Source organism: Diaporthe amygdali (assembly GCF_026229845.1).
Source record: "Diaporthe amygdali strain CAA958 chromosome Unknown NODE_9_length_1275696_cov_64_842800, whole genome shotgun sequence".
Lineage (NCBI taxonomy): Eukaryota > Fungi > Ascomycota > Sordariomycetes > Diaporthales > Diaporthaceae > Diaporthe > Diaporthe amygdali.
The window spans coordinates 566,177-593,750 of record NW_026517029.1 but is presented as its reverse complement, the minus strand read 5'-3'; the positions used below and the strand labels follow the sequence as shown (position 1 = coordinate 593,750).

At 50.7% G+C, this 27,574-nt stretch overlaps 9 protein-coding genes across 9 annotated transcripts; 3 read left to right on the top strand and 6 right to left on the bottom strand.

Moving 5' to 3' along the window:
• Window positions 1-487: 487 nt before the first annotated feature.
• J7T55_012984 (uncharacterized protein) lies at window positions 488-1,107 on the bottom strand (the record flags this gene model as incomplete). Its single annotated transcript, XM_053141628.1, has 2 exons — window positions 488-750; window positions 822-1,107. 2 exons carry the CDS (start codon window positions 1,105-1,107, stop codon window positions 488-490), a joined length of 549 nt encoding a protein of 182 aa, XP_052995331.1.
• A 412-nt stretch (window positions 1,108-1,519) lies between these two features.
• On the top strand, window positions 1,520-3,213 carry J7T55_012983 (uncharacterized protein; the record flags this gene model as incomplete). The annotated part of the gene is made up of 5 exons (XM_053141627.1): window positions 1,520-1,522; window positions 1,611-1,819; window positions 2,111-2,453; window positions 2,631-2,744; window positions 2,995-3,213. The coding sequence occupies 5 exons, from the start codon at window positions 1,520-1,522 to the stop codon at window positions 3,211-3,213; spliced, it is 888 nt and encodes a 295-aa protein (XP_052995330.1).
• Window positions 3,214-4,081: 868 nt separating this feature from the next.
• On the bottom strand, window positions 4,082-6,960 carry J7T55_012982 (rip defective; the record flags this gene model as incomplete). Its single annotated transcript, XM_053141626.1, has 4 exons — window positions 4,082-5,318; window positions 5,376-5,746; window positions 5,836-6,462; window positions 6,520-6,960. 4 exons carry the CDS (start codon window positions 6,958-6,960, stop codon window positions 4,082-4,084), a joined length of 2,676 nt encoding a protein of 891 aa, XP_052995329.1.
• A 952-nt stretch (window positions 6,961-7,912) lies between these two features.
• Window positions 7,913-12,354, bottom strand: J7T55_012981 (uncharacterized protein; the record flags this gene model as incomplete). Its single annotated transcript, XM_053141625.1, has 2 exons — window positions 7,913-8,411; window positions 8,498-12,354. 2 exons carry the CDS (start codon window positions 12,352-12,354, stop codon window positions 7,913-7,915), a joined length of 4,356 nt encoding a protein of 1,451 aa, XP_052995328.1.
• Window positions 12,355-15,373: 3,019 nt separating this feature from the next.
• J7T55_012980 (carbohydrate-binding module family 50 protein) lies at window positions 15,374-15,683 on the top strand (the record flags this gene model as incomplete). Its single annotated transcript, XM_053141624.1, has 2 exons — window positions 15,374-15,506; window positions 15,577-15,683. The coding sequence occupies 2 exons, from the start codon at window positions 15,374-15,376 to the stop codon at window positions 15,681-15,683; spliced, it is 240 nt and encodes a 79-aa protein (XP_052995327.1).
• Window positions 15,684-16,549: 866 nt separating this feature from the next.
• Window positions 16,550-18,669, bottom strand: J7T55_012979 (cytochrome P450; the record flags this gene model as incomplete). Its single annotated transcript, XM_053141623.1, has 7 exons — window positions 16,550-16,566; window positions 16,694-16,970; window positions 17,036-17,269; window positions 17,327-17,393; window positions 17,445-17,550; window positions 17,772-18,119; window positions 18,336-18,669. 7 exons carry the CDS (start codon window positions 18,667-18,669, stop codon window positions 16,550-16,552), a joined length of 1,383 nt encoding a protein of 460 aa, XP_052995326.1.
• Window positions 18,670-22,552: 3,883 nt separating this feature from the next.
• J7T55_012978 (extracellular serine-rich protein) lies at window positions 22,553-23,246 on the top strand (the record flags this gene model as incomplete). Its single annotated transcript, XM_053141622.1, has 3 exons — window positions 22,553-22,622; window positions 22,693-23,044; window positions 23,117-23,246. 3 exons carry the CDS (start codon window positions 22,553-22,555, stop codon window positions 23,244-23,246), a joined length of 552 nt encoding a protein of 183 aa, XP_052995325.1.
• Window positions 23,247-23,867: 621 nt separating this feature from the next.
• Window positions 23,868-24,585, bottom strand: J7T55_012977 (uncharacterized protein; the record flags this gene model as incomplete). Its single annotated transcript, XM_053141620.1, has 2 exons — window positions 23,868-24,232; window positions 24,345-24,585. 2 exons carry the CDS (start codon window positions 24,583-24,585, stop codon window positions 23,868-23,870), a joined length of 606 nt encoding a protein of 201 aa, XP_052995324.1.
• Window positions 24,586-25,564: 979 nt separating this feature from the next.
• Window positions 25,565-27,122, bottom strand: J7T55_012976 (tp-dependent rrna helicase rrp3; the record flags this gene model as incomplete). The annotated part of the gene is made up of 3 exons (XM_053141619.1): window positions 25,565-25,825; window positions 25,888-26,433; window positions 26,487-27,122. The coding sequence occupies 3 exons, from the start codon at window positions 27,120-27,122 to the stop codon at window positions 25,565-25,567; spliced, it is 1,443 nt and encodes a 480-aa protein (XP_052995323.1).
• Between the last annotated feature and the right edge of the window lie 452 nt (window positions 27,123-27,574).

The following is a 27,574-nucleotide window of genomic DNA, read 5'->3' as shown; positions in this document are numbered from 1 at the left end:
GAAGCATCTGATGGCGAGGGAGGTGAAACAGGTGTCTGACACAATGTCCCACGTGCTAGATAAGCAGGCAAGGAAGAGCCTGATGTGTTGAGTAGTGATCAATTCCAAGAATCATTCCCTCGTCCAAGTTGGTAAGGCTGGTTTCCCATGGAAAATTGTGAACAAAAGTTTTGGATTAACCCATAAATGCGTTTTGACTCTATCATAACTTGCGGCCAAATTAAGGCGGGTCTAAAAATAAAAGAAAAATAGGGAATATCAGGTCGCGATTAACAAAGTTGCCGCTTATGCTTTACACCACGAGAACCCGACGAGGTATTATCGTGAAGACCAGTCAACCTCCACCCAGCCCATCCTGCCGACCACTCCGCGCATGATCCCATCTTTGAAGTCCAAAAGCACTCCTCGTGCTCCATAGATCCTTCCATTCCATCGTGGCACATGAGTAATTAGGGTATTCGAGAATAAAAGTCGCCATAGAAGACGATTACTCGGCCGGTGTGACAGCTCCGGCGGCCTGCTGGTTGTTGTCGACGATGATACCGACGCCGGCCGCTGGAGTTCCGAGCTGGATCTTGGGGCCCTTCTGGAGAGCGGCCTCGGCGTATGTCAGGGCTCGGTCGAAGCCGTTCTGGCGCTTCATCAGGCCACCTTCTTGAGCACCGTCCTCCCTAGCCTCAAGCTCGGCTACCTCGTCCTCATCCTCCTCATCCTCGGCCTCCTGACGGGGGTCAAGCTCCTTGGTTACGCCTGGAATTGGAAGAGACGCCTGTTAGTTTGGAGAAAACATGAATTAGTGATCGCAGTTAAGGGTAACATACCAAGAGAGCGGGACCTTACCGGCTCGTTGATAACCGAGGCCTGCTGGAGACCCTCGCCGGCGGGGGCGGCGGCGGCGGGGGCAACGGCCTGGCCTTGGGCAACGGCTCCGTTGCTGGCGGCTGCTGCGCCTTGAAGGGTGTTCACAAGACCCTCTGCTCCTTGGGCTCCGGCGAAAGAAATTTCACCATCACCGACCACCAAGGCGGGAGAATAAGCGCCCAGGTTGATGTTAAGAGGGGCCGCACTGGCCGAGGCGGCGAGGAAGGCGACGAAGCTGTACTTCATTTTGGCTTTGATGGAATTGGAAGTGGGTATCACGACGGAGAAGTGCGGTCTGGATGACTGTGGATCAACTGGCTTGGTAGAACCAAAGAATGTTGGAATAAATGGGGGAGGGTGGAGCGATATTAAAAGAAAGTTTTGTGGTTAAGAGAGTAGGGCGATACCAGATCTAGATCAAGAAGAGAATGACTGAGTAAGAAGAGCGCAGCTCGAGTGGTTGAAGAGAAGTTCATTCGTGAGAACAAAGTTGGGACGACATAGAGTTTTATCCACGAGGACCTAGAGAGGCCTTGACTCGGATCGGTCTTCTTGTCCACTATCGACGGGCTTCCAGGCCCCGTGAAGGTGTCGAATGGGACCGCACGGCTTGCTTGCGCTCCGGCAGCCAAGTAAGCAGCGTGTATGAGACGTCAACATGGTGCGCCCTCAGGACCTATTCTTGATCTCTTGGCGGTGATCGACGCTGGCCTAGGGCAAGATGGGATGTGACAGGTCGGTGATGGTAGAACGACAGGTTGAAACGGCTCGAAACGAACCCAAGAGCAGGAGGGCATACCCAGGACGGGCATGGTGGCAAGACTCACGGTCGATTTCCAGCAAATTGCCAGCAAGGACTGAACGTTGTTGAGCTCTGTCGCCGCATGGCTGGTTCACGACTTGGCGTCTGGTCTTTGACGGCCAAGTCGCCAAGAAAAGCTTCTGAGACGCGTTGCATGTTTGTACGGACTTGGCTCTCGCTGCTTGGGGAGCTATTTGTGGGGAAGACTGTCTGGAAAAGTCCAAAGCGCCTCGCTTTTCCGGGAGCTCTTTGGGTTAGTATTGGTTGGAATCCTCGCTGTCGTCGTGCCCCCCGGCTGAGACGCTGCCAAGAGGCTCTGTGCGACTCTTCCTAAACACGCCCACGCTGCCTGCTTGCATGCAACACTGCTCTCTGCCGTCCCTTTTGCTGTGTGGTAGCGGACCCCGGGGCCCATATTTCAAGGCTAACCAAGAGATCTGTCGAAAGGCTTGCGTATCCCGGGGTCGGGCCAGTGGAGGCCGGTACTGCTTCATCTGTTCGCCGGCCTGCCTCACCGTGGCAACGCAGCTCTTCTAGCGTGAACCCCACGCGAGCTCGTCAACAGCGGCGGTCATTTTTTGAAAAGCCGTCCGTCTTATCGGGACCAATACCAAAGCGTTCCGACTCTTGCCCGCTTCATCTCTGGTTGATACCCGGATTGATTATCTGCTTCGGGCCCTGGGCCGAGTCACGCCTCCGCAAACCTGATGCACATGAGCTGCTGGGTATCCGAGCCAAGCTCTGCCTTAAGCGATCGATTCTTTTGCCTCCCGTATACTCAGTCCTGATGGTATGACTGGTTGTTCCCACGTCCATTCGCGCAAGCTGGCTCAAGCGTGCTTGGTCGAGTTATCTATTTGACTTCCCGCTATGTCCAGACCATTGAGTCAAGGGGCCTCAACCAGGCGTGTGAGATGTTATTTTCAGAGCCATTACGGGCGTCCTTAGTCTTCTTCAAATGTTCTAGCAGCCCGCCCAGGTGGTCGAGGCCCTCGCGGGCCATGTTGCCGAGGCCTCTACCCGAGGCGGCCTAGCCGCCGCATTCATGATTCCGGGAGATCGGTCAACTAGCCAAAGTCAAGTTAGTCAGTCTCTCAGTCCCTCAAACAAGCCACAGGTCGAGGCTTGATTTCTTGCTATAGTTCAAGCTTTTTCTCTTTTATAGGAGCAATCCAGACAGGGCCGGAACTGCTCGTTACGTTTCGCCAAGTCATACCTTCAGATGTCTGGCCCGTTCTTGGCCGGCCCAAACTATTAGGCCAGGAGTACTGCAATAATAGCCACCCCTAGAAATGTGGCTGAAATTTCTTGTACCTTATTGGTGAATGCAGAAGCCCAAGAAGGCTTCTCATTTTGCCGACGCGGAATCGACCTTGGCTGGCGAGAAGATCTGTGTCATGGCGACTCAGGGCCACGTTTCGAGAAGCCCCAGCAGAATGGTCATTGGATCCCAGCTTATACCAGATAAAGTCAAGTTAATGCGCGCTGCCAGTTCACCTCTTCACTACGCCCAGGTCGTAGTAGCGCGACTGGCGGCCCATATCGTGTAATCATGAGAGTGCTTCCAACTTGGCTGTCTTCCAATGTGCTATGCTGGTGTATAGTCCTGATTTAGAACGATTACTCTATTCCTAATTTATCGCCTCTATTAGCCCGGATTTACTTGCGATGGTGGTGTCTGACTGCCTCAAAAACAACCAGAGATGGCGCCAGTTACAGATTTTGCGTTTGAGTCATCGGCACTCTGATTTGAGCAAAAGAATCTTTTCAAATTCTCGGCACCGAGCTGACTTCCAAGCGTCCCAGAGTTTGCACCAGAAAGACTAAGAACCTCCTAGTTGCATGGGATGGAATCTGAGCATAAAAATGCCGCACCAAAGGCACGCAAAAGCTCGACGAACGACCCAGCATACTAAGGGCCGGCGCCTTACGAGATGGACACCGCAGTGATACCGATACGGAAACTTATTTCCAAGCTCTCGAAGGGCGTCACTAGAAGCGCCGACGCCAGTGATCGTCGCACATAATAGCACATTGCGCAAGCATACCTGGAAAATTTTACAACTTTCGAATTTCAGTTAGAGAAATCTACCTCTATGGCGCAAGCTTTGTTAGACAAGTGCCCAAGAATATGGTGCGCAGCGAACCGACGGCTCGAAGCTCTGGTAAGGCTGTACGAAGAAGTTACAACCGGACGATAATCAGACGAATGCTACCTTCCAAGGAGGTATTCTCCACCTGCACTCAAAGATAGAGAGTACTGACACCGAAGTTTGACGAGGGCAACGACAAAGGCAACACCAACAACTGCAATTGATGGCAATGGCTGGCGAATCAGCAGCGTGAAGACAACCGTCTCCCTCAACAATGCTTCGCCACACTTCCCCAGCAAATTTGAATGCCTCAACTAATTGCATCTCAGAACAGCCACGTCTCGTCACCGCACGCGCTGGTCCGATCAAGAGTGATTAGTCCGCCGAATAACGACTGACTGGGCTTAGACAGCTCTGTCGTAACTCCTCGAGAAGATGAAGACCCCTTTCCTAGCATCGAGGCGTCGGTTTGCGAGCCTTGAATGCCAGCCCTCTTCAACTCACCGACGAGAACGTAATCGTCGGCACCATCCGTATCCCGAATGCTGGCATACTGAGGTAGCCTGCTTGGGGCTCTGTTGACAGTAACAAATCCATCCCTTTCATCCCCGGCTTCGACTGTGCGCTCGCGCTTTGGGGGAGATGCTCCGTCCATATTACCAACCTCCCCATCCTGCATCGAGTCAAGACTGCGCTTTTGCGAGGCTGCGCGACAATGTGGGAGCGGTTCGGGACTGGGGCTGAAACCAAGCGTAACACTTCGCGATCTACTTCGAGAAGCAGCAACAGACACAGCCTTAGGTCCGATGCTCATGCGCTCCAGGAGCGGGGCAACCACTGTTGAGACAGTCAAGTCTTGCTGATCTTCGTCGTCCGAGAGCTCAATCACGCCAGTTCCGGCGGGTGGATAAGGCCCACGCTTGCTCTCCTGCAAGGCCAACTCCAATGCTTCATTCTCATCGAGGCCACCATTTAGCTGGTGCCGAGGGGCGATAGGTAAGACCGCTGGAATGCTTCGACGACGATGGGGTAACAGTTCCACAGCCCGTGGGACTGGGCGTATGGCATGTGCGGACACTCCCTGGACGCCATCCACTCGCTTCAGCCAATCTCGAAGATGTTCGTAGATCACCTTCACGACACAGGAAGGAAATGCATTGCCGATTTGTTTCTTGATGGCAGTCTTTGTTCCTTGGAATTCATGCGAAACAGGAAACCCCTGGAGACATGCAATCTCGCGCAGGGTGTAGTCCCTGAGGCCGCTGAAATGGTAAGCACCCTGTGTACCGGAGCAAGTTATAGTTTTGCTGAATGGTGAGTTTCCATCCCTGGGTGGCGAGTTGCGAACAAGAGCTGTGGTTACATCATGTAAAGACACTCTGCGGCGGTTCAGATTCTGGATAGCCTGAGCTTCGGTGACGAAAGGCTTCTGCCCTCCGACCGGTGTGGCGCTGTGAGTCGCGGGAGGCCACGGAGGCAATTGTTCTCCTGGACAGGCACCAATCATGATCAGCCGCTTTCGAGTCTGTGGTAGGCCATAGTCAACAAGAGAGACGATCTTCCTAAAGAACATGTTAATTTAATTAATTGAACCAATGGTAAACTGAGGATGTATTTACCACTGGACGGAATACCCGTGGCTTGTAAAGCCTTGAATGAGGGCATTGAGAAACTCTGCATGTGCTGCGTGTGTGAGACCAAAGGTCTGCTCAAGGGTAAAGAGCCGTGGGCGAAGCTTCTTGATGAGCTCGGGGCAGGAAAAGAGAATCGCCATGTTCTCTTCGTTATTTCGTCCAGCCCATGGGTATGCAAGAGGCGACCAGAACTGACAGGGCGGTGAAAGATGAAGAATGTCGATGGGATGAGACCGGTAGTCGACTCCTAGGTTGTGGATAAAATCCGTCGCATCCTGTTCATATAGACGAATACCTGGGAAGTTGCGTCGCCATGTTTCACAAGCGACGGGCCAGTGATCAACACCAAAAGAAAGCTAACAACAAGTCAGAAAAGCCCGAAGAAATCATTCTCAAACCTTTTGCCCGAAAACGATGAAGCCCAAAAAAGAGAAGGAAGACTTACCTTCAATCCAACCATGACAGCACCACGAGAGGCACCTCCCGCACCACAAAATAAGTCGGCAAACGTATATTGCCGGTCGCTCCTAGCCATAGGGACTCCAAGCCCATCCAGTTGGATAACATCAGGTTTGTAAGAGCCACCAAGGCTTGTTCTGCCCCGCCAAGCTGCTCTGATCTCTTTATCAGAACATGCGAATCGTTGGTCGACCTCTGCCTCCATCATCCTCACAAGGACCCAAGCATCAGGTTTGCCATATCTTCGAAAACGAGCATCTCGGTACTGAACACGGTACCTCCAGCGGCAAGTTAAAGGCCCCTGTCTTTCTCGTTCCAATGACGTCTTGCTGTTCCAACGTGGGTCATCGCCATATCGGTGTTGAGGATAAATTGCATTTGTCTTGTGAAGAGTCCTAACTTGTAAGATCTGCTGGAGGCTGACTTCAACCAGGGCTTGGGTTTCGTCGGGACGCTGATCGTCAGCATCAACCTCAATAATCTGGCAGACCTCGTTTCTCTTGTTCTCAAGCGCTCCGCGCAGGTTGCGGTTACGGGCGTAGCCAAGGCCGAGGATGGTGACCTGTCCGTCAGTCCCAGAAGTGCAGATTGATTTGACTTCCAAAAACTGAACCTATTCGAAAGCGGTCAATAAACCCCTTTGTTAACAGTTATAGAGGGGCATGCATACCTCCCACTTGCCAATAGGCTCACGAAGCTCAACACAGGAATTGACCTTTAAATCGACATCTCTGACTTTGCAGATCGAGCTTGATCTATGTTTTAATCCAAGGGAAGCGTTCGGTTCAGAGCGTCTGTACCGATAACGGCCTCGGCTGTTCTGTCTCTCGGTTTGCTGGCCAAGGTAGCCATCTTCCGTGAGATCGATTACTTCATATTCCTGAAGAACAGCAGCCTCAGCCTCCTCGACATGCTGCTCGTGATCTCCCTCCAAAGTCGGATCCTCGTCGAGATGGACAACAACGCGGTTTTGTGCTTGTGCGATTACCTGTCGTCGGAGATTCTGAACTCGAGCATAGGCTTCCCTACCCGAGTCATCTGATACAGTAATGGGGTAGCTCGCGGAGCCTCGAGCTCGGAGCCCACTCGAATGGTCAGCATGTGGTCGCATGCTGACTGATGTTGAGGAGGAGAAAATGCGAAGAATAACATTCAGTAAGGCCGCCGAAGTACAGGAACACTCTGACAGAGCAGAAGGTTCAGAAATGGCGAGCTTTTCGGCCAGAACGTGTGGCTCGTAATCTCACAAATGGTGTTTGACCTTATTGAAAAGCGCAAGTGCTAGCAAGCGTGAATGTCAAAGATAGTCGTGGGGCAGAAGTTGGTGAAAGGAACAGTGAATCGGAGAATGTTAGGGAAACTCGTTGTGCTGTGAAAGCAGTTGCCTAGAAACACAGATCAGTCAATCCAGACAGCTTCCAAAAGGTGGTCTCACTAGCAAGTGTGGCTGAGCTTACAATGAGCTTTGTGGATAAGTCGAAAGTCGCTTTTACAGGTCTGTTGGGAACAACGAGATACTGGCACGCACACAAGCGGGAGTTGTTGATCTTGGAAAGGGTTCACCTGGGCGCAGAAGAAACCGAGATACGGCCTAGAGATAAGGCTGTCAGAGGCGGCAAGTAGATGGGTGCTGATGTGTAGAAAGAGTGGCAATGGCAAGAAAAGAGCAGAAAATTGGAAGGTCTTCTTTGATTGCTTAAAAAGAGAGGGGTTTCAAAGCGTACGGCAACTGAGAAAAAGGGGACAGGGAAGGAAGTCGAACGTACAGTACTTGGAAAAGTTGGGTGTTTTGGTTGACTGGATCGACTTTGAGGCTTGTAAATGTTTTGGTTAATTTCGAAAAAAGCAGGCAGAAAGCCAGGCACCCGAAGCATGTTTTCTTCCGTAAGAAGAAGCGGCCTGAAACGCCCTACTGCCGATGAAAACTTGATATCATTATTCCAAGATGAGCCTGCCAACTGTAGATACGTCAAAGGTAGGCTCAAAACCGCAAATCCAACCAGCCCCCCAATACTATGTTCTCCTTGGGTATCATCAATGCCAGAACATGCCCGAATCGACCTTCATGCACGGCGTTCTTCCTCTAACACAAGCTCTTCCACTCCCTGATCAGTATCGATAGCTCCCTCGCCGCTCTCCTCAGCCTGCAGCATGCTTCTCAACCTCTTCGTTACCAGAGGGTCCTTCTCCATTTCCTGCCATAGGCCTAGGTCCCAGTTCTCTAAATGACTCTCCATCCAATCTTCCTTGCGGACTTTCTTCCAAGTCTTAAGCCTCTTCCACCAGCCTCGTCCCCACTTCCACAGCCCCATGATGGTAAGCGTACGTTTCGCCATCTTGAAGCCCAATTCCAGGACAAAGAGGACAATCAGTACAAGCACAAGTGTGACCCACCATCCAGGATCCTTCCCAAATGTACCGAAAAAGCCATTACGGACATTATAAGGCGAGGGCTGTTGAGCGTAAACTCCAGCAAGGAACGCTTGCCAGATCCACCAACCGCCGACAGTAATAAGGAAGGCGCTTAGAACGACATAGGATTTGAAATGTGTCTCGATGATCCTGTCAAATATCAAGTCAGTCATCCTGCGACCCAGATGCATCTTTAAGCGTAGATGGGGGAACAGATACGAGCCGAGAATACTTACAACAACTTCCAGTTCGTCCACACGATGCATACCGTGAAAACTAAATCGCCCAACGCAAATAGTCCCTGATCTCTCAGCCCTCCGGTCTGGCCAAAATAGCCATAGCCGGCCCAGCAACCAAAGAACGTTAAAACACCCTCAACTGCTGCACCAATCATCCATCCGAGGTAGCGCGACAGATTGAGTGCCTCTCTACGTTGTCCATATACGTAAAGCTCCGGCACGGCAAGCAAAGTCTCTTGGCTCAAGTCCTGCTCCCAAACTCCGGGCACAATTGTGGCTAGACTAGTGAAGAGCACATTCAGCACGGTCAAGCTCCAGCTCTCATAGAGAGACGTGCCCGTATACCCAGTAAACCGTGTGAAAATTTCTTGCGGCATGTAGAAGAACATCTCTTTCCAGAAAGTCCACAGCACGAACTTGGCCGTGCGGACGTAGTTCCATCTACCATGAACAAGAAGGAGGCGTTGAAGGAACCGGAACTGAGCGATAGAGTAGTCTGCTACCCGCGCAGCCTGAAGCCCTTCGTGGCCTGAGACACCAATACCGACGTGTGCTTCGGCGATCATCGCGAGGTCGTTGGCGCCGTCGCCGATGGCGAGGGTCAGAGTTGGGGACGTGACAGGGCGTTTGGAAGAGATAGTCTTGCGAGTCGCCCGCACGATGAAGGCTTTCTGAGCCGGAGAGGCTCGGCAGCAAATGACACTGTCAATGTGTGGAATCATGGCGAAGAGAAGATCTTTCAGCTGTGTGTCGCTTGGATCGGTCGGTGTCTCAATACAGCCGAGCGTGTGCCCATCAATTACGACAACGGTATGATCGCGCGATGCGGTTGTAGAAATCCCGTCAGAAATTCCTAGGTCGTCCATTATATTCAGCATCTGTGCCTTGAGATCGCCTTGTGTTGCGTCGAGTACGTAGACCTCGGATTCTGGGAGACATATCCGCGCCGAGTGTGCGATGTTGATGGCAGTTTCACGTTTGTCACCAGTCAACATCCAGATCTTGATATTAGCCCGACGAAGTTTGTCAATCGTCTCGGGGACGCCTTTTTGAAGCTTGTCTTCAATAGCAGACGCGCCAACAAGGTCCATATTCTGCTCGATGAGATCACCCGCTTCCTCAATGCGGTTCTGTCTGTCGACCAGGCTTGTCTCCGCCGCATGAAATACATCTTTCCAAGCTTTGTAGTCTGCTTCAGTAATGTATTTATGTGCGTAGAGGAGGGTTCGCAAGCCCTCTGTTGCGAAATCGTCGAGTAGCTTAAAGGAGCGCGCGAAGATAGTCGCCTCGTCGCTGATGGAGGGGTCGTCCAGAAAAGCGAATTTGTCTTGTTGTCGACCTGCGGCGGATCGCGAGTGGAGTGCCAAAGAAGATGTGACGTCCAGAGACACCCCTCTATTGAGTGATGGACGGGAACGATCGACAGAGCTTCTATACACATTACTAATCTCGAATGATTTGCTCCTGCCATATATTGGCGGACGCAGGCTGGACGAGCCTGCGTTGACTTGTCGATTTACTCCGATACTTCGACGAATGGTCAAGCTCGGACGGCCTCCAAAAGAATTCCGTGGTTCTTGGTGAAGGCTCTTCCTCTGCAACGCACGCTCCATCTCTGCGCTTTGTCGAACCTCATGCGCCTTTTGTAAGGCAATATGGGCCGTTTTCAGACGTGGTATAATCATCGAGTCGGCGCCTTTCGAAATCAGCCATATCCTCCCATCAGGACATCGAAGGACAACGGACATCCTTTTCCGTTTACTGCTGAACTCAATCACATCGAGTATTTCATATACTCGCATAGTCTCTGATCCACCACTAGATACCCTTAAGGTGATCTGTTGCGAGGAACGCTGCACAACTGTGAATCCTAGTTGCTGAGCCGCTTGAACGAGAGCAAGCTCGTCTGGCGAGGAGGCTTGGTACTCAATCTCGCCATTCTTCAGCTCAGGAAGACATGTGTGGCAAAGAGCCATCGCAAGAATATACTGCGTAGCTTTTCTGGCAAACGCGGAATTTGGTCTGGCGCGAATGAAATCGAGCAGCTCTTCTGTTGTGAAATCCGAGTGTGGAAGTTGTGGGCGGGCCGACTGCGATTGAGACTCTGACCGGCAACTTGTTGTTTGAGTCGCAGTTAATTCCTCAACTTTATCTGGCTCGACCACAATCTGAGAGATATCGTGCCCGATGGCCAGAGATTGAGCTTTAATAGGCTTCGTCTCCCAGTTATCGCTGGCATTGGTGTCGACAGCCCGCTCTGCGCTGAGGTCCATCTCATGCAGCCAGGCTGTCCCAGCGATCGTCATTTTCCTGAACTTCATGATGTTCTCGGTCAAGGTTCCAGTTTTGTCCGAGAAGATGTACCCGACCTGGCCCAAATTCTCCAATATCGTGTTTGTGTTACATCTTGCTGGTGTATCCGACACGGCGTCGTACATGCCAATATCGCCGTTGAGCATCAGCATCTGCCCAATCTTGACAATTTCCAAGCTCACGTACAGTGCCAGCGGAATTACGTTGTTAAACATTATTGCATATCCAATAATGATTTCTTCAGCCGCCACCCGTTGTCCATTGACGTACCAAGCAGACTTCTCGCTGCGCCTCTGCCATAGCAAATAGCCAATAGAGCAGCCCATTGTCAGACAGATGACGTAGAAGACCAAGCTAAGGACCACCCGGTTGTAGACTGCCTCGAGCGCGGGCTTTTTTGCCTTGGGATGCCGATTCGCATTCATGCGTATTTTAGACTCCTCGCCCGTGTTAACCACCAGGCCAACAGCACATGGAGTGTTCCGAAGAACGCTTCCACGGTAAACAACCTCGCTCAGCGTGAGGGGGACCGTCTTTCCGTTGATGGCGACCCTGCCGTTGAAGTTGTAAAGATCGGCATTGGGGTCCTCAGTGATGAACTCGGCTTGGCATTCCAGGATACCTCGGATCGTGTCGCAGCGTTCGAACTCGGGCAAGACTTGCTTGCTTTTGAGATTGGTTTCGCCGTCCAAGGCCATGGTCTCAACATATGCCAACCCATTCTCACCGTCGGCGTGGAGGAGGACGATATCTGCAGGGACCTCGTCATCCCTAGATAGCTTGACGACGTCGCCGACCCTCAGATGACTCCATTGGGTCCTTGTCCACTGAAAGCCGTCGACTACTTCAGAGGTGCTGGAAGCAGGGCCGTCAGGCTGCTTGGCGTGTAGTCGCCTGAGCCAAGAAGCCGTCCGTAGCCACGGCCGGCCGCCTGGCGTGTCCGTCGCCGAATTCTCAGCTGCGCGTCGCAGGGCAGTGACGGGCTGAGCATTCTCGACATTATCCAGTCGGTGCCTCTTATAATCATCGTATCCCTCTTTGGCGATGGTGAGCAGTACGAAAAAGAGAAGAGGTAAGATGGTGGTCACGTTTCCGGTAGTACTAATGCCCGGGATGGTCTGAGGGATTCCCACGCAGAGAAAATAGAAGTTGCCCAGGCGGCTGAACTGGAAGAAAAGCTGCTTGGGGAAGAAGTTGAAGACACTGTAGCGAGATGTGCGAATGGCGTTTGAGAGGAAAGCATGGCCACGACGCTCATCGACAAGGTGAGACGACCGGGCCGGATCAAGCGGGATCTGGCGGCCGTTGGCGGACGGGGCGAGGGGTTTCTGGCGGAGGATGGTCTCAACAACGAGGCTATGGTAGCACCGGCGGATGAAGGACTTGACCTGGTGCGAGGGCAAGAGCTGCCTCTGAGGTCGTTGTGCAGCTGGGTCTGGTGCCCGGGCGGAGTGGTGTGAGGGCCGGGGCCGTTGACTCAGGTCCTTCTCGCTGGTGCTGCGAGCATCAGTTGCACCAGCGCCGCCATTGAGGACTCTCATAGCGCGTTGGAGATGCTGGGGCGTGTCGCACTCATGTCTTCAATCCAAAAAAGATAGGACAAGGCGGGGCGGTCTCTGGAGGCGACAGTCGTGGTCTGAGAACACCTCGATCTGTGTCCGGAACGTCGGGGCGTCGCGTCAGACTGACTTGGCCAGTGCTGGCTGTTTAATGTCCGATGCGAGATTTCGCTGTCCAGGTCAAGGAGTCCGAGTCTGACCCGTGCCAATCTCCGCGGCCGAGGCAGCCTCCGATTCCAAACTTGGCCAAAAAAATGGAACGAAACGAGAGACGGGACTCAATTCAATGAGAATCGAGTTGCAAACAGACAGCAACAGCAACGGCAATGGCAATGGCAACGAACGTCGTGGGGAGCGGGAGTGGAGAGGCTTGGATGCAGTGCCCAGTTCCAGGGACGAAAATCAAGGTCAAGTTAGTGCAGACTCGCCCCCACAAGGACTGATCTCCTTCTCTTCCCGGTCAAGCCCAATCATCACCTCGGAAAGGACCCACATGCCAAATCCCATTCCTGCCCTTTTCTCACGCCCCAAGCTACAGGAACTCCCCTAACCCTGGCAACGTCATCCCGTCATCCTGGGCATCCAGGTGTCGGGGAGAGAGTCCAAACCCTGCTGGGACTCGGATACCATGTGTTGATCGTGTTTGTTGATTCATTGAACCAAGACTTGGATCGGCCAGGTCATACTATGATGGCTCCAGCTCTTTGAGAGCCTTATTCCATCTCGGGGAATGCATGATACACATCAAGCTGTCAAAAGTTACTTAGGCACTCATTCGGCGCACGTGTGTTCTCACCTAGTAATTCCCCTGTCAATCGCCGATGGAGACAATGATATGAAGATGCGGCTGTGTCTTTCAACTACAAGGCATAAGGACCCACAAAGAAAACTGGAAATGAGTAGGGCAGTCACACTCGAAAGATCCAGGCCCATAGGACATGGATGATCTGCCCAGAACACGCTTCGATCCAAAGCAATAGCCGCCGTGCCATTGTACAACACACACGTGGAGACACTGGAGCTTGTCTAGAGGGGGCTGAAAAGCAGCATTGGCGGACTATAGAAGATTGACGGTTTTTTAATATATTTCTTTTTTGACCTCAAAATTGATAACATGGCCCCGTAGGTGCCGTCAGAATCCCACAGTATTTACTTGTGGATTCTACGGGAGCCACGAAAACCACTTGCTTTATACCCCACTCGCATTGCGATCCGTCTTGCGTAGGAGAGATTCAGCTTCACCCATTCATTCCAAGATAACTTATACAGGCCTCGCTCTGGTGAAAGGAGCTCAGCGTCCTCAAAGCGGTCTTTACCCTCGTGTGTCACACTCGAGCAAAGTAGTATCACGTTAGTTGACACGCAAAATCTACTGCAAACATGCGAATGTTCGGGATCAAGCGGCTAGGTCGAAATCCAACATCTAGGTAGCCTGCATATTCTAGAAGTATGCGAGTAAGATTTACAGCCACGGGTATCCGGGCAAGTGCTACCTCTGGTTTAGGCAGGGGGCAGAGAAGCTGACCTTTGTCCATGTGCTGTGCCAGGTTGCAAAAGTCTAAAACTGAATGTATGAAAGTCTACTTCAGTGTGTTACCATGGAGCCCTCCCTTCGAAATGACAGGCCCCTGCCTTCGGTAGGTCATGGCCAATTCACCCCCAACCCAAATTGAATATGGGCAGTTTTAATTCAACTCTCAGCCTGCTCATGTGGGCGTATGGGTTCATCTGGAAGGCAGTCATTTCATAATGGGTAGCGCTTCCGGGATGAGATACCCACAGATTTCTCCTTCCGCCAAAGTCAGCTCGGTAATGCATGCCTGTCTTATCACCTAGACTCGGGATAGCGGAACCAGGGTCTCGTGCGTTTCGATTTTGAGCCCATTGGGTCACTGAAAATGATGGCAAAGGGCCGCAGATGTAGTCGTGCTTTTATAAGTATACTCAGACCAACTGCCACAAATTGCTTGCCGAAAACCATGTCATATGCCCTCAGCTTGGGTTGGGGGAATGAATGGAGTTCATACGAAGACGAGGAGTGGCTGTTCACCGTTTGAGGCTTGATATGACGAGCAGGTTGTTCTTTATACCATTTACAGCGGAATGGACTCTTCACCGAGTGTGTTTCACAGCGCATCAGGTTACTGTAGTAATGGGACCAAGAAACTTTGACTCTAAAACAGCTGCGGGCAACGCCGACGTTCTAAGGTCATTTGCGCGACTCATCTGGATGGAAGGACTAGCTTCCTTCAGCGAAAGGCTCCACGCAGGCTCCATCCATACTCCACCAAGCAGAATCGCAACTGGTGTAATTGCAGTCATAGAGACTGCCGGGAAGCGCGCGAGTAATCCGCTTCCCAGGTCTTCCCGGTTCTTCCGCAGAGTTGCAGCATATTAAGTGTTGAAGCACTGAGAAGGGCAAGCCTGTAAAAGATGGAGCACTATACCAAACAAAGAGATAGAGTCCATTTCAGGAGGTATTTCTCTTTTCTATCTCTTCTGGTTTTTTCTTTTGTTTTTTCAGGAGAGAAAAAAAGATTGAAGAACACATTATTGTGCGGTTCGTGCAGCGAAAGCCCTTTTGCCATCGACGACGGCTGACCCAGCAAGAAGGCGCTTCGATAACACCCCAAGATCGATTTCATTTCCTTTCAGCTTGGATTCATTTAAATCTCACGATTGCGTTGAATTAAAGAGGCTTTTGAGTCAGTTGACCGCTCGCAGCATTCGTGCCGATTGGGAGGATTAGGCACGAGTGGAGACATTTGTATATCCAGAGTGAAGGACGATTCCACAGGCACGAAAGGCCAGGATATTGCGTAGCATCGAAATAGCGTGGCATATTGAGTTACCCCAGATCATGATATGTTAGAAGCATGTTGAACCAGTACTTAAAGCCCTTGATCGGCACTGCCATCGGGACAAATAGCCATGCACCTCAAAAGTCCTCTCTAAGATACATAATTTTTGTAATACACCCACACCCACATCATCACCCGAAATGCGTTCTTTCATCACCCTCTCTGTCCTCGCTCTTGCAGCCTCTGCTGTTGCCAAGAGAGGATGCCGCCACGACCCAAACCACGCCGGTAGTGGATGGTACCAGGTCGTCTCAGGAGACACGTTGAATGACAGTGAGTGATGCCAACTCCTTACTTTTGAATTGTGTTTTGGGCGGCTATTTGACTGACATGAATACTGTAGTCGCCGCGGACTTTGGCAGCGACGCCGACACTCTGGCTGCAGCCAGCGGCATCGCCAATAAGGACGTCATTTTCCCTGGGGATATTATCACTGTTCCGTGCCCATAATTTTGCCGGCTTGACTGCATTCGCTGAGGTTTAAACAACATGTGTCTTTTTGTTGGAAGACTCTCGAAGAAACAGCACGGTCCTACTGATTAGTAATTCACAATATGAATATACCCTCGCGGAGAACAAGTGCAAAATCCAGACAGCTCCAATCTCGTGACTGCATTCTGTCATTTGATAATGAAATGTTGAACAGGCTCAGAACACGAATCCATCCACTGCATTTCATCGACTACATGCGCTGCATGATGTTATTCAAATCTGCCACTAGCTCATTATAACGCCGGGCTTCCCAACAAGAATCATGCCTGCCATTATGAAAATATGCCTCTTTCAATACTTTAGACCCTGATTATTGTCGTGCTATAATGGAAGTGTCTCAGCATCAACACATGATTCCGTGCACACGTTGCTAGATTTGGCCTGCTATGGGATAGATATCAAGGGTAAATCAGATAGCGCTGACAGAAGTTGAAACATTGGTTAAGTTCTATGGCATCACAGGGTTCGTGTAGTATCATCTCTTTCACTTCCAACAACGATAACATGAGAACCATGAAAGAAAACAGTGACCTGATAATGTGGCAAATTTGCAACTCAGCAGTCTGACTGCTAAGTGCAGTGCGTCCTTTTGGATCATAATGAGAGCGCACACTGTGTTGAACGCAAAGCCCCAGAGAAGCCAGTGGTAAGTTGAAAAGATGCGCAAAAATCTCCGAATTTGGCCGTCTCGTGCACTCTAAGCATCATCATCCCTTCTAATCATAACCTAGGCTCCCTCTGTCACCCGAACCCACATGTTGTCTTCGACGAAGACATTGTAGCAACTTGAATTCCAAGGTTTAGATGGATAAGCGACAGCGAAATCAAAGTGACGGAACAACTGTCAAAGGACGTAAGAGTTCAGCAACCCGGTAGATAGAAACGACGTGTTCGGACTGACGGATGTAAGGGGTCATGACTTACCTCAAAAAAGGTTTTAAATAGCTCCATAAAAGCAATGGGCTTACCCGCACATATCCACCTCCCGGATCCGAACATCATCTCAACCTGGCGTTCCATATCGGCCTGTTCATCTTCTGAAACCTCCATCCATCGTTCAGGACGAAAGAGGCCAGTGTCAGGGCCAAACAATTCTGGAGATCGGAGCATGTAGGGTACATTCATTGCGATGATCGTGCCGCCAGGTATGAACTTTCCCTGGACTACCTCTCCCTCGGGTGGCACTACCTTTGGGAAGGCACCCACATTCCCTGGTCGCATGCGCATGCCTTCATATACCACAGCCTGTTGCGCCTCGGTCAGGACCTTCTGATATTCTTGCTTCTTGGGAACTGTGAAAGGAGACTTACTCTCAGATACGGTATCTCTTTTGCCTCTCCATAGGAAATTGGCTCGGACACAGTACCGCTCTTGACAGCTTCCTTCACCACAGCTTTCAATTTGTAATAGACTGGTGGGCTTGACAACAGACACAAGAAGGTGATTCTTAAGACCGAGGCAGTGGTTTCGGAGCCAGCAATGATAGATAACATTCCTTCGGCCTCGCTCTCTTGTTGAGTGAGTCCATGCTCTATCCAGGATCCCTGTTGATTGCTGTCAGTTCAAGATCGTGCTTATCAAGAATGTATGCAGTGACCCACCAGCATGTCATTCCGCACTTGAGTTTCTGGTTTAGCGTACCGCTGATGGACAATCCTCACGACACCTCTGTGATAGGTCGTCAGCACTGACTGACTGTACAATCGCAAGCACACTTACGACATGAGCTTTCCGATGCCAGTCTTGTCTGTGATATTGGGCCCAAAAAGCTTGAGGTACGTCTTCGAGTAGAAGAAGCTGCGAAGAAAAGGGGTCTCGTTCACCACTACAGCGTTCGGAGTTAGCAAATAAAGTACTGAGTGAGAGTTTTGGTTTAAAAGAAAAAAGAAAAGAGAAAAAGAAGGATGAGGTACACTGCTGCATAACCCAATGTCCGTCCCAGAGTCTGTAGCCTGACAGAGGCTTCAGAGCAAACAGTGAAGATGACCACGGATTTGGGGAGTTTTCCTCTCTAGAGGGTTTAAATTGCATTCGAACACTACTTACAGGCAACCATAGGCCAGAGTTGTCGTAAATCAGCAAGAAAGCCGGTGACATCTGAATTGGTTCTCAGATGTCCAAATTCCTCTCCAAAGGCCGCCCGGGTAATCACATCCATAGTCAGAAACGAGGAGAAGTCGCTGAAGTCGAGCAGTGGAGGGTTGCATTTCTCATGTTCGGGCAGATATCTTGTTCGCAGTGTATCCACCATCGCCAGCACTTGCTCGTCGATGCTTGGCTCGATGAGGTCGACCTCCCGACCGGTGATATTATAGGCGATGGATATTTGTTCCTTTCTCTTGTCATGACTCACGTAGTCTTGCAGGGTGAACACGCTATCCATGTACGGTTGCCCTGATGAAGTTTCTCGTCAGTCATTTTGCAGAAGTGTCCTTTGAAACAGAAAATCTCCTCGCTACTGGTTGTCATGATTATTGAATTGGTAAATCCATACTCTTGAGACAGCTCATTCTCTTTGTGGTGGACTTTGCCTCTTGAGAGGACCGTTCCCAAGAGAGCATGAGATGGATATTTATGTAACAACAGAGTCAAGAAACGAGAAAATCATACATCTGAAAGCGTTGTACCACTGGCTCTTGTTGTAGGTTCCTCGCGCAGCCGACGTTCTTCGCAGGAAGTCGGCATCAGATGTTAGGATCTGGTTTGGCCCGATCCTTACAAGTGGGCCGTATTTCTCTCCAGCCTTTTCGAAGACTTCAGCTAGTTTCTTGCTAGTAGAGGCTTTGATAATCCATAGATTTGAGATGGAAGCAATCCAGGGCCCTGGTATATGCCGTAGTCGATACCAGGCGGTGAGTGTTGAAACCGAGAGCCACAAGAATATGACACTGCCAATGAACAGGGAGAACTGTGATGTAATTGTTTCGATACCAATTCGATCCATATTTGACTATATCTCATCCGGTACAGAAAGGCACTGCTGGATGCTTCGGATCTTGTATGCGCACGAATCTCCTTTGTGGAGCACCAGTCGCTTTTCGACACAGGGAGTCGTCACTTGATTTGTTTGTGAGAAGGCTAGCAACCAGAGGACATCAATGGGATTCGTACCTATATAACATCATCAAGATATCTTTACGGTCCGGCAAGTGGTGTCCAAAAACCCTCACTTCAATTTGACTGGCTGGGTGAAAGCATGCCATGTAAGAATTTGAATGAATCCCGATGCATAAGAGACGCGGTAGAAAGGTGCCGCTGTGTTGTTCACCTGCAGTACGACCCCCCACACCATTTGATTGTCTCAATCGGAACCTACATGTGTCTGAAAGAGGTATTCCCGTCTGACGATCAACGTGAAATATATGAGAATTTATCCAAACAACAGGTATACACCCCGCTTTAATCTGTCAATACATGCATCTGTAGGTCATTTGATAAACTGCAGGCCGAACAGAGAGCCCTTGACGTCAGTAGCAATGCTTCCCCAGGCAGGAGAGTGCCTGGAGACACACGGAGTCAAATTATTCCCCGCGGCAAATAGGGACGCAGGAACGTCTTTGTTGCAGAACTTGATCTGTAACATGCATTATCAATGGATAATCAACAATGACTGATTTCTTGTGGGCAGTCTCATCAAGTCAAGCCTCACTCTAAAGTAGGACTGTCTAGAGGCCCAGCTCCGTACCTCTACTCTTCCCTGCACACATTCTGCTGGACACTCGTTTGACCTCGAAATGTGAATGAGCCTGGCTCTGCACCGAAACCAGCGATTTATCATCCCATGATTTGATCCAGGCTGTCTCAGATCAGGCGTAGAAGGCCATTTGGTAATAAAAGTGCATGCAACAGCAGCATACATGTCGAGAAGTTAGTCCACTGACAAAGTGAACATGGTTGCTGCCTTTCACATGGGTGTTACTGAAGAGGGGGTGGGGGTTCAACCTAGATGGTCTTGGTAACGGGAGTCGGAGCATGCGCTGGGACCCCGATTCGGGTCACCCGGCTGGGACCATTGCTGACCTTGCAGAGTCGACCTTGGCCGCCCTACTTGATGCCGCTAGTAAAAATGAGGTTTTCGAAGACGGTGAATGAATCATAGAGTTCTAGCCTTCTGATGCAGCTGAATGCCTGAAGGAATACTGCATCAGGGACGATTGAGGTAGGCATCTTGGCCTCCCTAGGCAGAGTTCGGATGGCATGGTGAATAAGAAATGCCAGAGTCTTGTAGATATCGTACTCAGAAAGAAGGCGATCAACACCATTGATATACTGTAGTATCATGTTTAGCATTCGAATCATTAAGAAAGCAATAATTTCAGAAGTTTGTCTTCCGAGCTGCCAGCATAGCTGAGATGATCAGAAGTAAGGCATGGGAAGATGATAGGTACATCAGACACAGATCTTCAATGACAACACTTACCGAAATGACTTTGTCAATACGCAAAGCATCCTTGTTGGCTCATTGATTCGAGGGCATCCCAGGCGGGCTCGAAGCAAGGCGAAGAGTAGTTGCATGATGACATCGACGGAGGATGCTACGATGTCCATACGCCATTCCACCACGGTCGAAAAGCTTGAAAAGCGGCTTGCAATTCTGACGCTTGGGGCATATTTGAGGCGAACGACATGTTTGCCTGCTGATCGTTGATCATCTGTGGCCTGGCGATCTGGGGTCTGCTGCGGGAGCTTTAACGCTTGCTTGAGTTTTTGACTGAAGCACGAGGCCAAGGTCTCGTCTTCACACCCATGCTGAGTATTTCTCATCTGTTATCACGGAAGCTGGGAGAGGTGTGATTGTCGTCAGAGCAGCGACCGTACTACTAGCCTTGAAAACTCTTTCACAGGCCTTGATTGAGTTGGAGACCAGTCTCTACTACCTGAAGAAGTGATCAGTGAGCCTTGAGAGAAGGCGCAGGTCAGATGGACTTTTTACTGCCTTGAGTCACCGGTAAGCGAATGATCTGGAATGAATTCAAGTCGGGCAGGGACTGAAATGCTCAAGGGGGTCGATTTGTGAAACAAGGCTTTTGGGTGGTAACAAGGTGACGAGCCATTGAATGAAGGCATCTTTGGTAGATGAAGTCACCAATAAGAGAGAGTATGGCTTGATGAGAACTCCAGCGACCAAAGAGTGGTGTCGGGATGTTTGGGCGTGACCGACGCTCAAGTTGAGGTCTCGTCTGTGGCAAGATTTGGGGGACCCATATCAGGTAGTTTTAGAAGGTGCTGGTACTTGAGAGAAGATGGCGACTTCCATGAGATCCTAACTCGCAAACAAAAACAAGAAAAAGGCAAGCTTAACAAGGCTGACGCTCACTTGAGCCCTGATCCACATCAGCCTTTGCAAACCTCATCATCACCTCTGTGCAGCAGCTCTGCCAGTCCAAGACATGCTTATGAACGTCCATATCCAGAATTTTGTCGAACGGTATAAAAAGTTTGTTAACACGCGATTTATCACTCGACTCATCTTGGTCTAGCCGTACCTAGATGCCAACAAATGCCAGCGGGAACCTTACAACGACTTCTAACGCTGCTACGAAGCTTGACATGAATCATGTGAATTGCCTACAAAACAACAAATTCATGTCTTGAACTTGAATTTCAGACTATTTTAGGCAGATGTTGTGGCTTGGACGTATATCTATACATGACACAATGGGAGGCCGGATCAGCTTAAAAAGCGACCAGCTATAACAGCATTCCCACCCCCTATCGAGGTGTTCTTGAAACATGACCCCTTGACAAGTTTTTTTTTTGTTGGAATTCAAAGCCCTATTAGTATTTCTGTAAGCTTACATAAACTGTTCATGCGAGCAGCATCAAGATATTGGCCGCTGTATGTGCTAAAAGTCGTTCAAAGGGGGAGCGATGTTTTATCTGCGTATTAGAACACGATTTCCAACGACTTTGAGATTGTTAGTTGTGATTGATCATCACATGACCAGTTCACCGAAGCCGAATATGGTCAAGAAGAGTTCACTCAAGTTGAGTCGAAGGGAAGGGGTTGTTTAACTAGGAGCCTCTCACATTGGTACGCTGCACTCCTCGTGGATTTTACGTGGCTGCCCTGCCTCGCCGTAGGCTAGTGGTCGCATTTGGAGCTAGCATGTAATGCCATCAGATCTCTCGAAACATGGACTGAACGAAGTTTTTGTCATCTCATAGCGAGGTCGAATTGCTTGGTAATGCTTGACAGGTTCTTGGGGGATGAAAACTTCCAAGAGGACGACCGGATGCAACTGGGGAACGTCCGCAGCTTGTTTTGAAACTCAACAGATCAGACGAGTCAGTCCCGCGACACAGTAGCCGTACTGTTGGGCTTTTCTCGGTTGTCCGACGGCGTGGAATATCCGATTTGAGTAATTATATGTTGTTTGTCACGGATCGATACCTCGATCGCAACCCGGTGATTGCTTCAACGTTCACAGCCCCCTTCGGGCTCGGTGCTTCGCGAAAACGTGAACGGGTCCTGAGATGTGTTTCCTGCCAGTTTCCACAATCCTTTTTGCTTGCATCCGGTTGGATGTAGCCAGTCTCTTCGCCCTATGCGTGCATTTCAAGTAATTTTTGACACAGGCCGAGCCTGCGTGATAGCATGTCTGTCGTGATCTGACAATTCGCTCCTAAGCTCTACGTCACCACACAACCTCGGTGCCTGGTTATGAAACATCACTCAGCCTGGTCAGCGAAGTTTGTATAAGTGTTGGCACTGCTCCATCAGTGATCCCTCCTTTCGTGTGTGCAGCGTCTACTTCGGTAGGAATCGAGACCCCCCCCCCCGAGGCATTAATAAATCTGGCAGCAGGAAGCCTTCAATATTCGTCATGTTGGGCCCAAAATTCTTCAGTTTAGCGGTTGTCGCTATTCAGTCGATGGCCTTTACGTTGCCGAGACGTAAGGAAACTTCCACAACAGTGCTGGTTTGGGTCACAGCAAGCGGTGTTATTGCTGACTTCTCACGCAGAAGAACACACGCAACCAAGGCTCATTCCCATCGCCGTCGGCAGTATGAGTGTTAATACGTCCCTAATCTTCACCCCGAACGAAGTGCAAGCCAACCCTGGCGACGTGTTGCAGTTCCAGTTCTTCCTCACAAACCACACGGTGACGCAGTCGGCTGGGCCATCAAATCCTTGTTCCCCCTTGCAAGACACTGTTCCTGGAGCGATCCATTCGGGCTTCATCCCGGGAGCGATGCTCAATAATTCGGATACGGTCGGAGCTTTCGATGTCATGGTCCAAAACAAAGATCCGATGTATATTTATTGTGCGCAAGGACCACATTGTCAGCTGGGACAGGTAATGGTTGTCAATGGGTAAGTGACAGAACTCATATATAAGTTCAGGCGTGATCGAACTGTGATCTGACGTTACTTATTTCTTTCTAGGAAACCCGGTGATCTGAACGCCTACAAGACAGCCGCGAAAGCAGCAGCGGGCAATACCCCAGGCAAAGTTGTGGCTGGGGGCTCTGTTGGACGAATACCAATGGCGAATGCTATTGTTCCCCCTGCTTAGACGGAGTTTTATCGATCACTCAAAGGGCAGGCCCCGAGTTGCGTGGAAATTGGAACACCGAGCGAGGACGAGGCATCTCAACCAGAAATTAAGTGCCATGATTCTACAACGCGACCTCTGTACCTGGCGGCTAGATAGAGAGTTCAAAAGACGATGGAATCATCAGTGCCTTAAGCTGGCTCCCTTTCAATGCAAGTTGACAGCGATGAAATCAGCATGATATTTTACGTTTACCGAATGCGTCGATGTGCACGAGGTGCTCTATCAAACACGGCTGGCGTTGGTGAGCACTTCTAGCCGTGCTACCAAGGCCCCAGGCCTGAACTCTCCCAATAGCTCTTGACTGCGGTGCGACAAGTCGGAGCTCCATGGTGTCTGCGAAGGTCTCTTCGTTCGATTAGTAGGTAATATCATGGGGTTTCCATCCTTCCCATTGTTTCAAGGTCTAGCCACCGGGCTGTCTGTTGGCAAGAGAGACCACTGAGATACATCAAGCAAATTCCAGGACAAATAAAGTTTGTGGTGAGATCTCTATTTTTGGGCCCACTTGAGGAATGCCACGATCTACTGACGGCCTGAAACCGTAAACTGATGCCAGATACAAGGAGCAGTAAGACTCCTTCACTTCCCACTATACCCAACACTATTCTTGTAACCGCCATAAGTGTACTGCTTGTCAATCTTCCTCTTCCTCACAGCTTCCAGGTAAGCTAGGACGGTCTGTGCGAGCTGCACAATGAAGAATGGGATTAGATTATATTGCCATCCCCTGGCGATTCTGTGAATTCGCTGAATGTCGTTCCTGTCGGTATGGCTTGCAAGGTCCAGCTTCAACAAAGCGTCGAACCAGCTCTGTGGTGTCCACGTCTCAGATGAGTACGCCTTGCCATTGAGGCCCTCGGCCACCGAGAGATCGATCCTCTGCCCGTCGTGAGCGTTGGCCACGGCGAAGGTAAAAGCCAGGGCGCCCAATGTCAACAAGAGAGCTGGAATATTGAGACCAAGCCACAGCCTGTACCACCCGCGGCTGAAGAGCCCCACGGGAGGATTTGGTGTGGTAGCTAGGGCGGCTACGCAGCCAGAGGGCGAGGATGCCACAGCAGCCGATAACAATAAAGGCCGTCCCTGAAGCACCGTTGCTGGTATGTCCTTGGTCGACGATGAGTTTTGCAGGTTCGCCGGAGATGGGAAAGGTTGAATCGCCAGTCTTGATGTCGAAAGTCCCTTTGGCTCGTTGCGAGAGGAAGCCAACGGTAGCAGAGACCAGGGAGAGTTCGATGATGGAGACGACCATGAGAAGGCCTATGGCCACATTGAGAAGCAGCGACGACAAGGCCATTTTGTCTGCCTGGTGCAGATACGTGGCTGATGCCGGGCTGACAAAGAGAAGCCTGTTTGGATTTCTGATGTTGTGTAAGTCCTGGAAGAACAACAACAAAGTGTTTTCTATGGGGAAAGTGTGAACGTGGAACCCATAAGAGGAACAAATGCTCAATACAAGAGCGATTGCAACCAGCCTTTATAAGGCTAGTGGACAGTGGCTCGCATCAGAAATAGGGCTCTGGTCCAGAAATAACCAACAGTCAGAAAAACAACCAAACACAGGTGAAGGAGCCCAGCGCTATACGGTAGCGCTGACTGCAAAGTGGTGCCGCATCACACGCATGTTAGTTGCTGCGCCGCAGCGAGCTGGAGTCGGTTCAGCCCAAATGTTGCTCAGCTCTGCGATGTCACTAAGCTTTTTCAGTGCCGGGATTCGTCATTGTTGGAGGGTGGGATGTCCGAAAATATAAAGTTGGTGGGGAACAACCATGGTGTGGAGATTCTAATCATCCCTCCGCCTCGACATTTGTCCAATCGAGGGGGCCTGCGACATGTGTTGGTGAGATGCAGGCCTAACGTTGGAGGCGACGGTACGGCGCAGCATCGTTAGTAATTACATTTGTGATGGCTCACTCTGTTTTACTGCGCGAGGCCGGGCGACTGAGCCTGGGAGCCGACCGGCGGGTCAGCCTAGGATAGCTGAGAAGTGAGGTCCGGAGGATTGAGAGTAGTGAGTGATGCCTGTCTGAAAGCAGACGAGCACTTACTGACTGCAGCGTCCACATAGTGCGGAGTACATCATGATCACTTTGGTAAGATCTCGAGTCTGCTTCAACTTTTGCGAGACAAGCACGCCCGGGCAAATCCGACAGAGCTTCGGCGGCGAGACATTTCTGATGTTACAAGGTGAATCAGAATCGACTTGTAAGAATGACCTAGTCAATTAACGCCACAGAGCGGCATAACCTCTTTCGAGAGCTGAACTCGCAGGACAATCAACCCTCTTCAGCATCCATATCGTCACGGCGCCTCTTCCCACCTTTTCCACTTTGACCTGGCCAGTGCCGTCCCTTCAACACAGCGCCCTTCTTTCCACTGTCTCGATCTGCGTGGAGGTTCTTCATCTCGTTTCTCGCATGCCGTTGTGCTTCCTCGACGCGGACCTTGAAGACAAACACTTCATCCTTTTCAGTAGGATACTCGCTCTGCTGTTCACCAAGAGCCGCTTCGATCCTCTTGAACACTTCAACGTCATACTGTGCATGTGTCAGCAATCACTCAGCAATCAAGGCATCCAGTGCAGCCAAACGCGACTCACCTGTGTCACAATACTGAGGGCGTGGCCGCTCTTGCCCGCACGCGCCGTTCGCCCGACTCTGTGAACATACGTCTTGCTGTCACCGGGGAGGTCGTAGTTTACCACGAGATCGACATTTGGAATATCCAGACCACGTGCCGCAACATCTGTCGCCACAAGAATGTTGCGGTTGCCCGCCTTGAATTTGTTCAGGGCACCAAGTCGGTTCGACTGACTCAGCTGCCCATGCAGCGGGATGGCCCCAAGCCCTAGTGTACGAAGAAGGATGGCAAGTCGTTGCGTCTCGTTGACAGTTCGTGTGAAGATGACGGCTGATTGTCCCGTGAACTCGTTCGCCAGAAGATAGACGAGGTAAGTGTCCTTGTGGATATGAGGAATAAAGATATAGTTCTGAATCAGGGTCTTGACCGTCTGATACTTAGTGTCTTTGACACTGATCCGTACAGGCTCGCGAAGGGATGCACGCTGTAGACTCTCGACTTTTGAGCTCATGGTCGCACTGAAGAGGAAGGTATTACGCTCGCGGGGCAAGAACTTGAGAATTTTCTGTCGCAAAGGTCAGTCAAGTGTCTGAGGAAAGGCACTGATGATGTACCCACCTCGATGACCGGACCAAATTCGAGCTCCAGCAGCCTGTCAGCTTCGTCCAGCACGAGGTACTTCAGGGCGCGCAGACTGAAGCCCTTGGTCCGCTCCATGTGATCCAGAATTCGGCCAGGAGTGGCAACTATTATGTGTGGCTTCTTCCCTAGTGCAATCTGCTGCGGTGTAAACTCCATGCCTCCCACGATAGTACACACTCGTAAAGATATGACTGCGCCCAAAGCCTCGAACGTCTTGCCGATCTGAAAGGCCAATTCGCGCGTAGGGGCGAGAACAAGGGAATATAGAGGTTGCGGTTTGTCGAGGAGCGTCTGCAAGATGGGCAGTGCGAATGCAGCGGTCTTGCCCGAGCCTGTCTCCGCAAGGCCGACTATGTCTCTGCCCTGGAGGGCTACGGGGATCGCCTCGGCTTGGATTTGGGTGGGACGCTCGTATTTCAAGGCAGCGCATGCTTCGGCGAGGGTGTCGACAACGCCCAGATCCTTGAAGGTCTTGGTGACCTCCTCACCTTGGACAGCGACCTCTTCATTGTCTGAGCCACTCGAAGACGAGGAGGATGCGCTCGATGGAGAGGCTGAGCGAGGAGATCCATGAGCGACCTTCTGTCGCTTGGCCACCTTCTCGGTCGCCATGATTTCGTGTCCAAAACCCAGTATAGCAAATGCTGTTGCCTCGGAAGATTTGGTCAGGAAATCGAACGATCTCGTCGAGGCAGTTCGTGAGGCTCGTGTGGAAGGTGTTGGCGCAGGGTATGAAGTGGGGTGTAAGTGAGTCTGCCGGAGAAGGCAGACAATCCATCCAAAGATGTAGACAGTGATCTTTTTTATGGGGTGCTAGTGTTTCTTAGGTTGATGCTTGTATTCGAACTAGTAGAGCAGGGATATTTTTGCCCAGTTGTGCATGCTGAAGTGCACCATGGGCCCGTCCTTTTTGGATGCGCATGCAGCAGCAGGGATTCTTATCAGTCTTATCCAAGAGCCCCCACTTGAAATTTTTCTGGGTGAGCCCTGCAGATTGCCCTTCTCGCAGCGTCGCTAGAAGCCTGCCTCGTCAATTCCAGGACGCAAAACATACGCACCTTTCC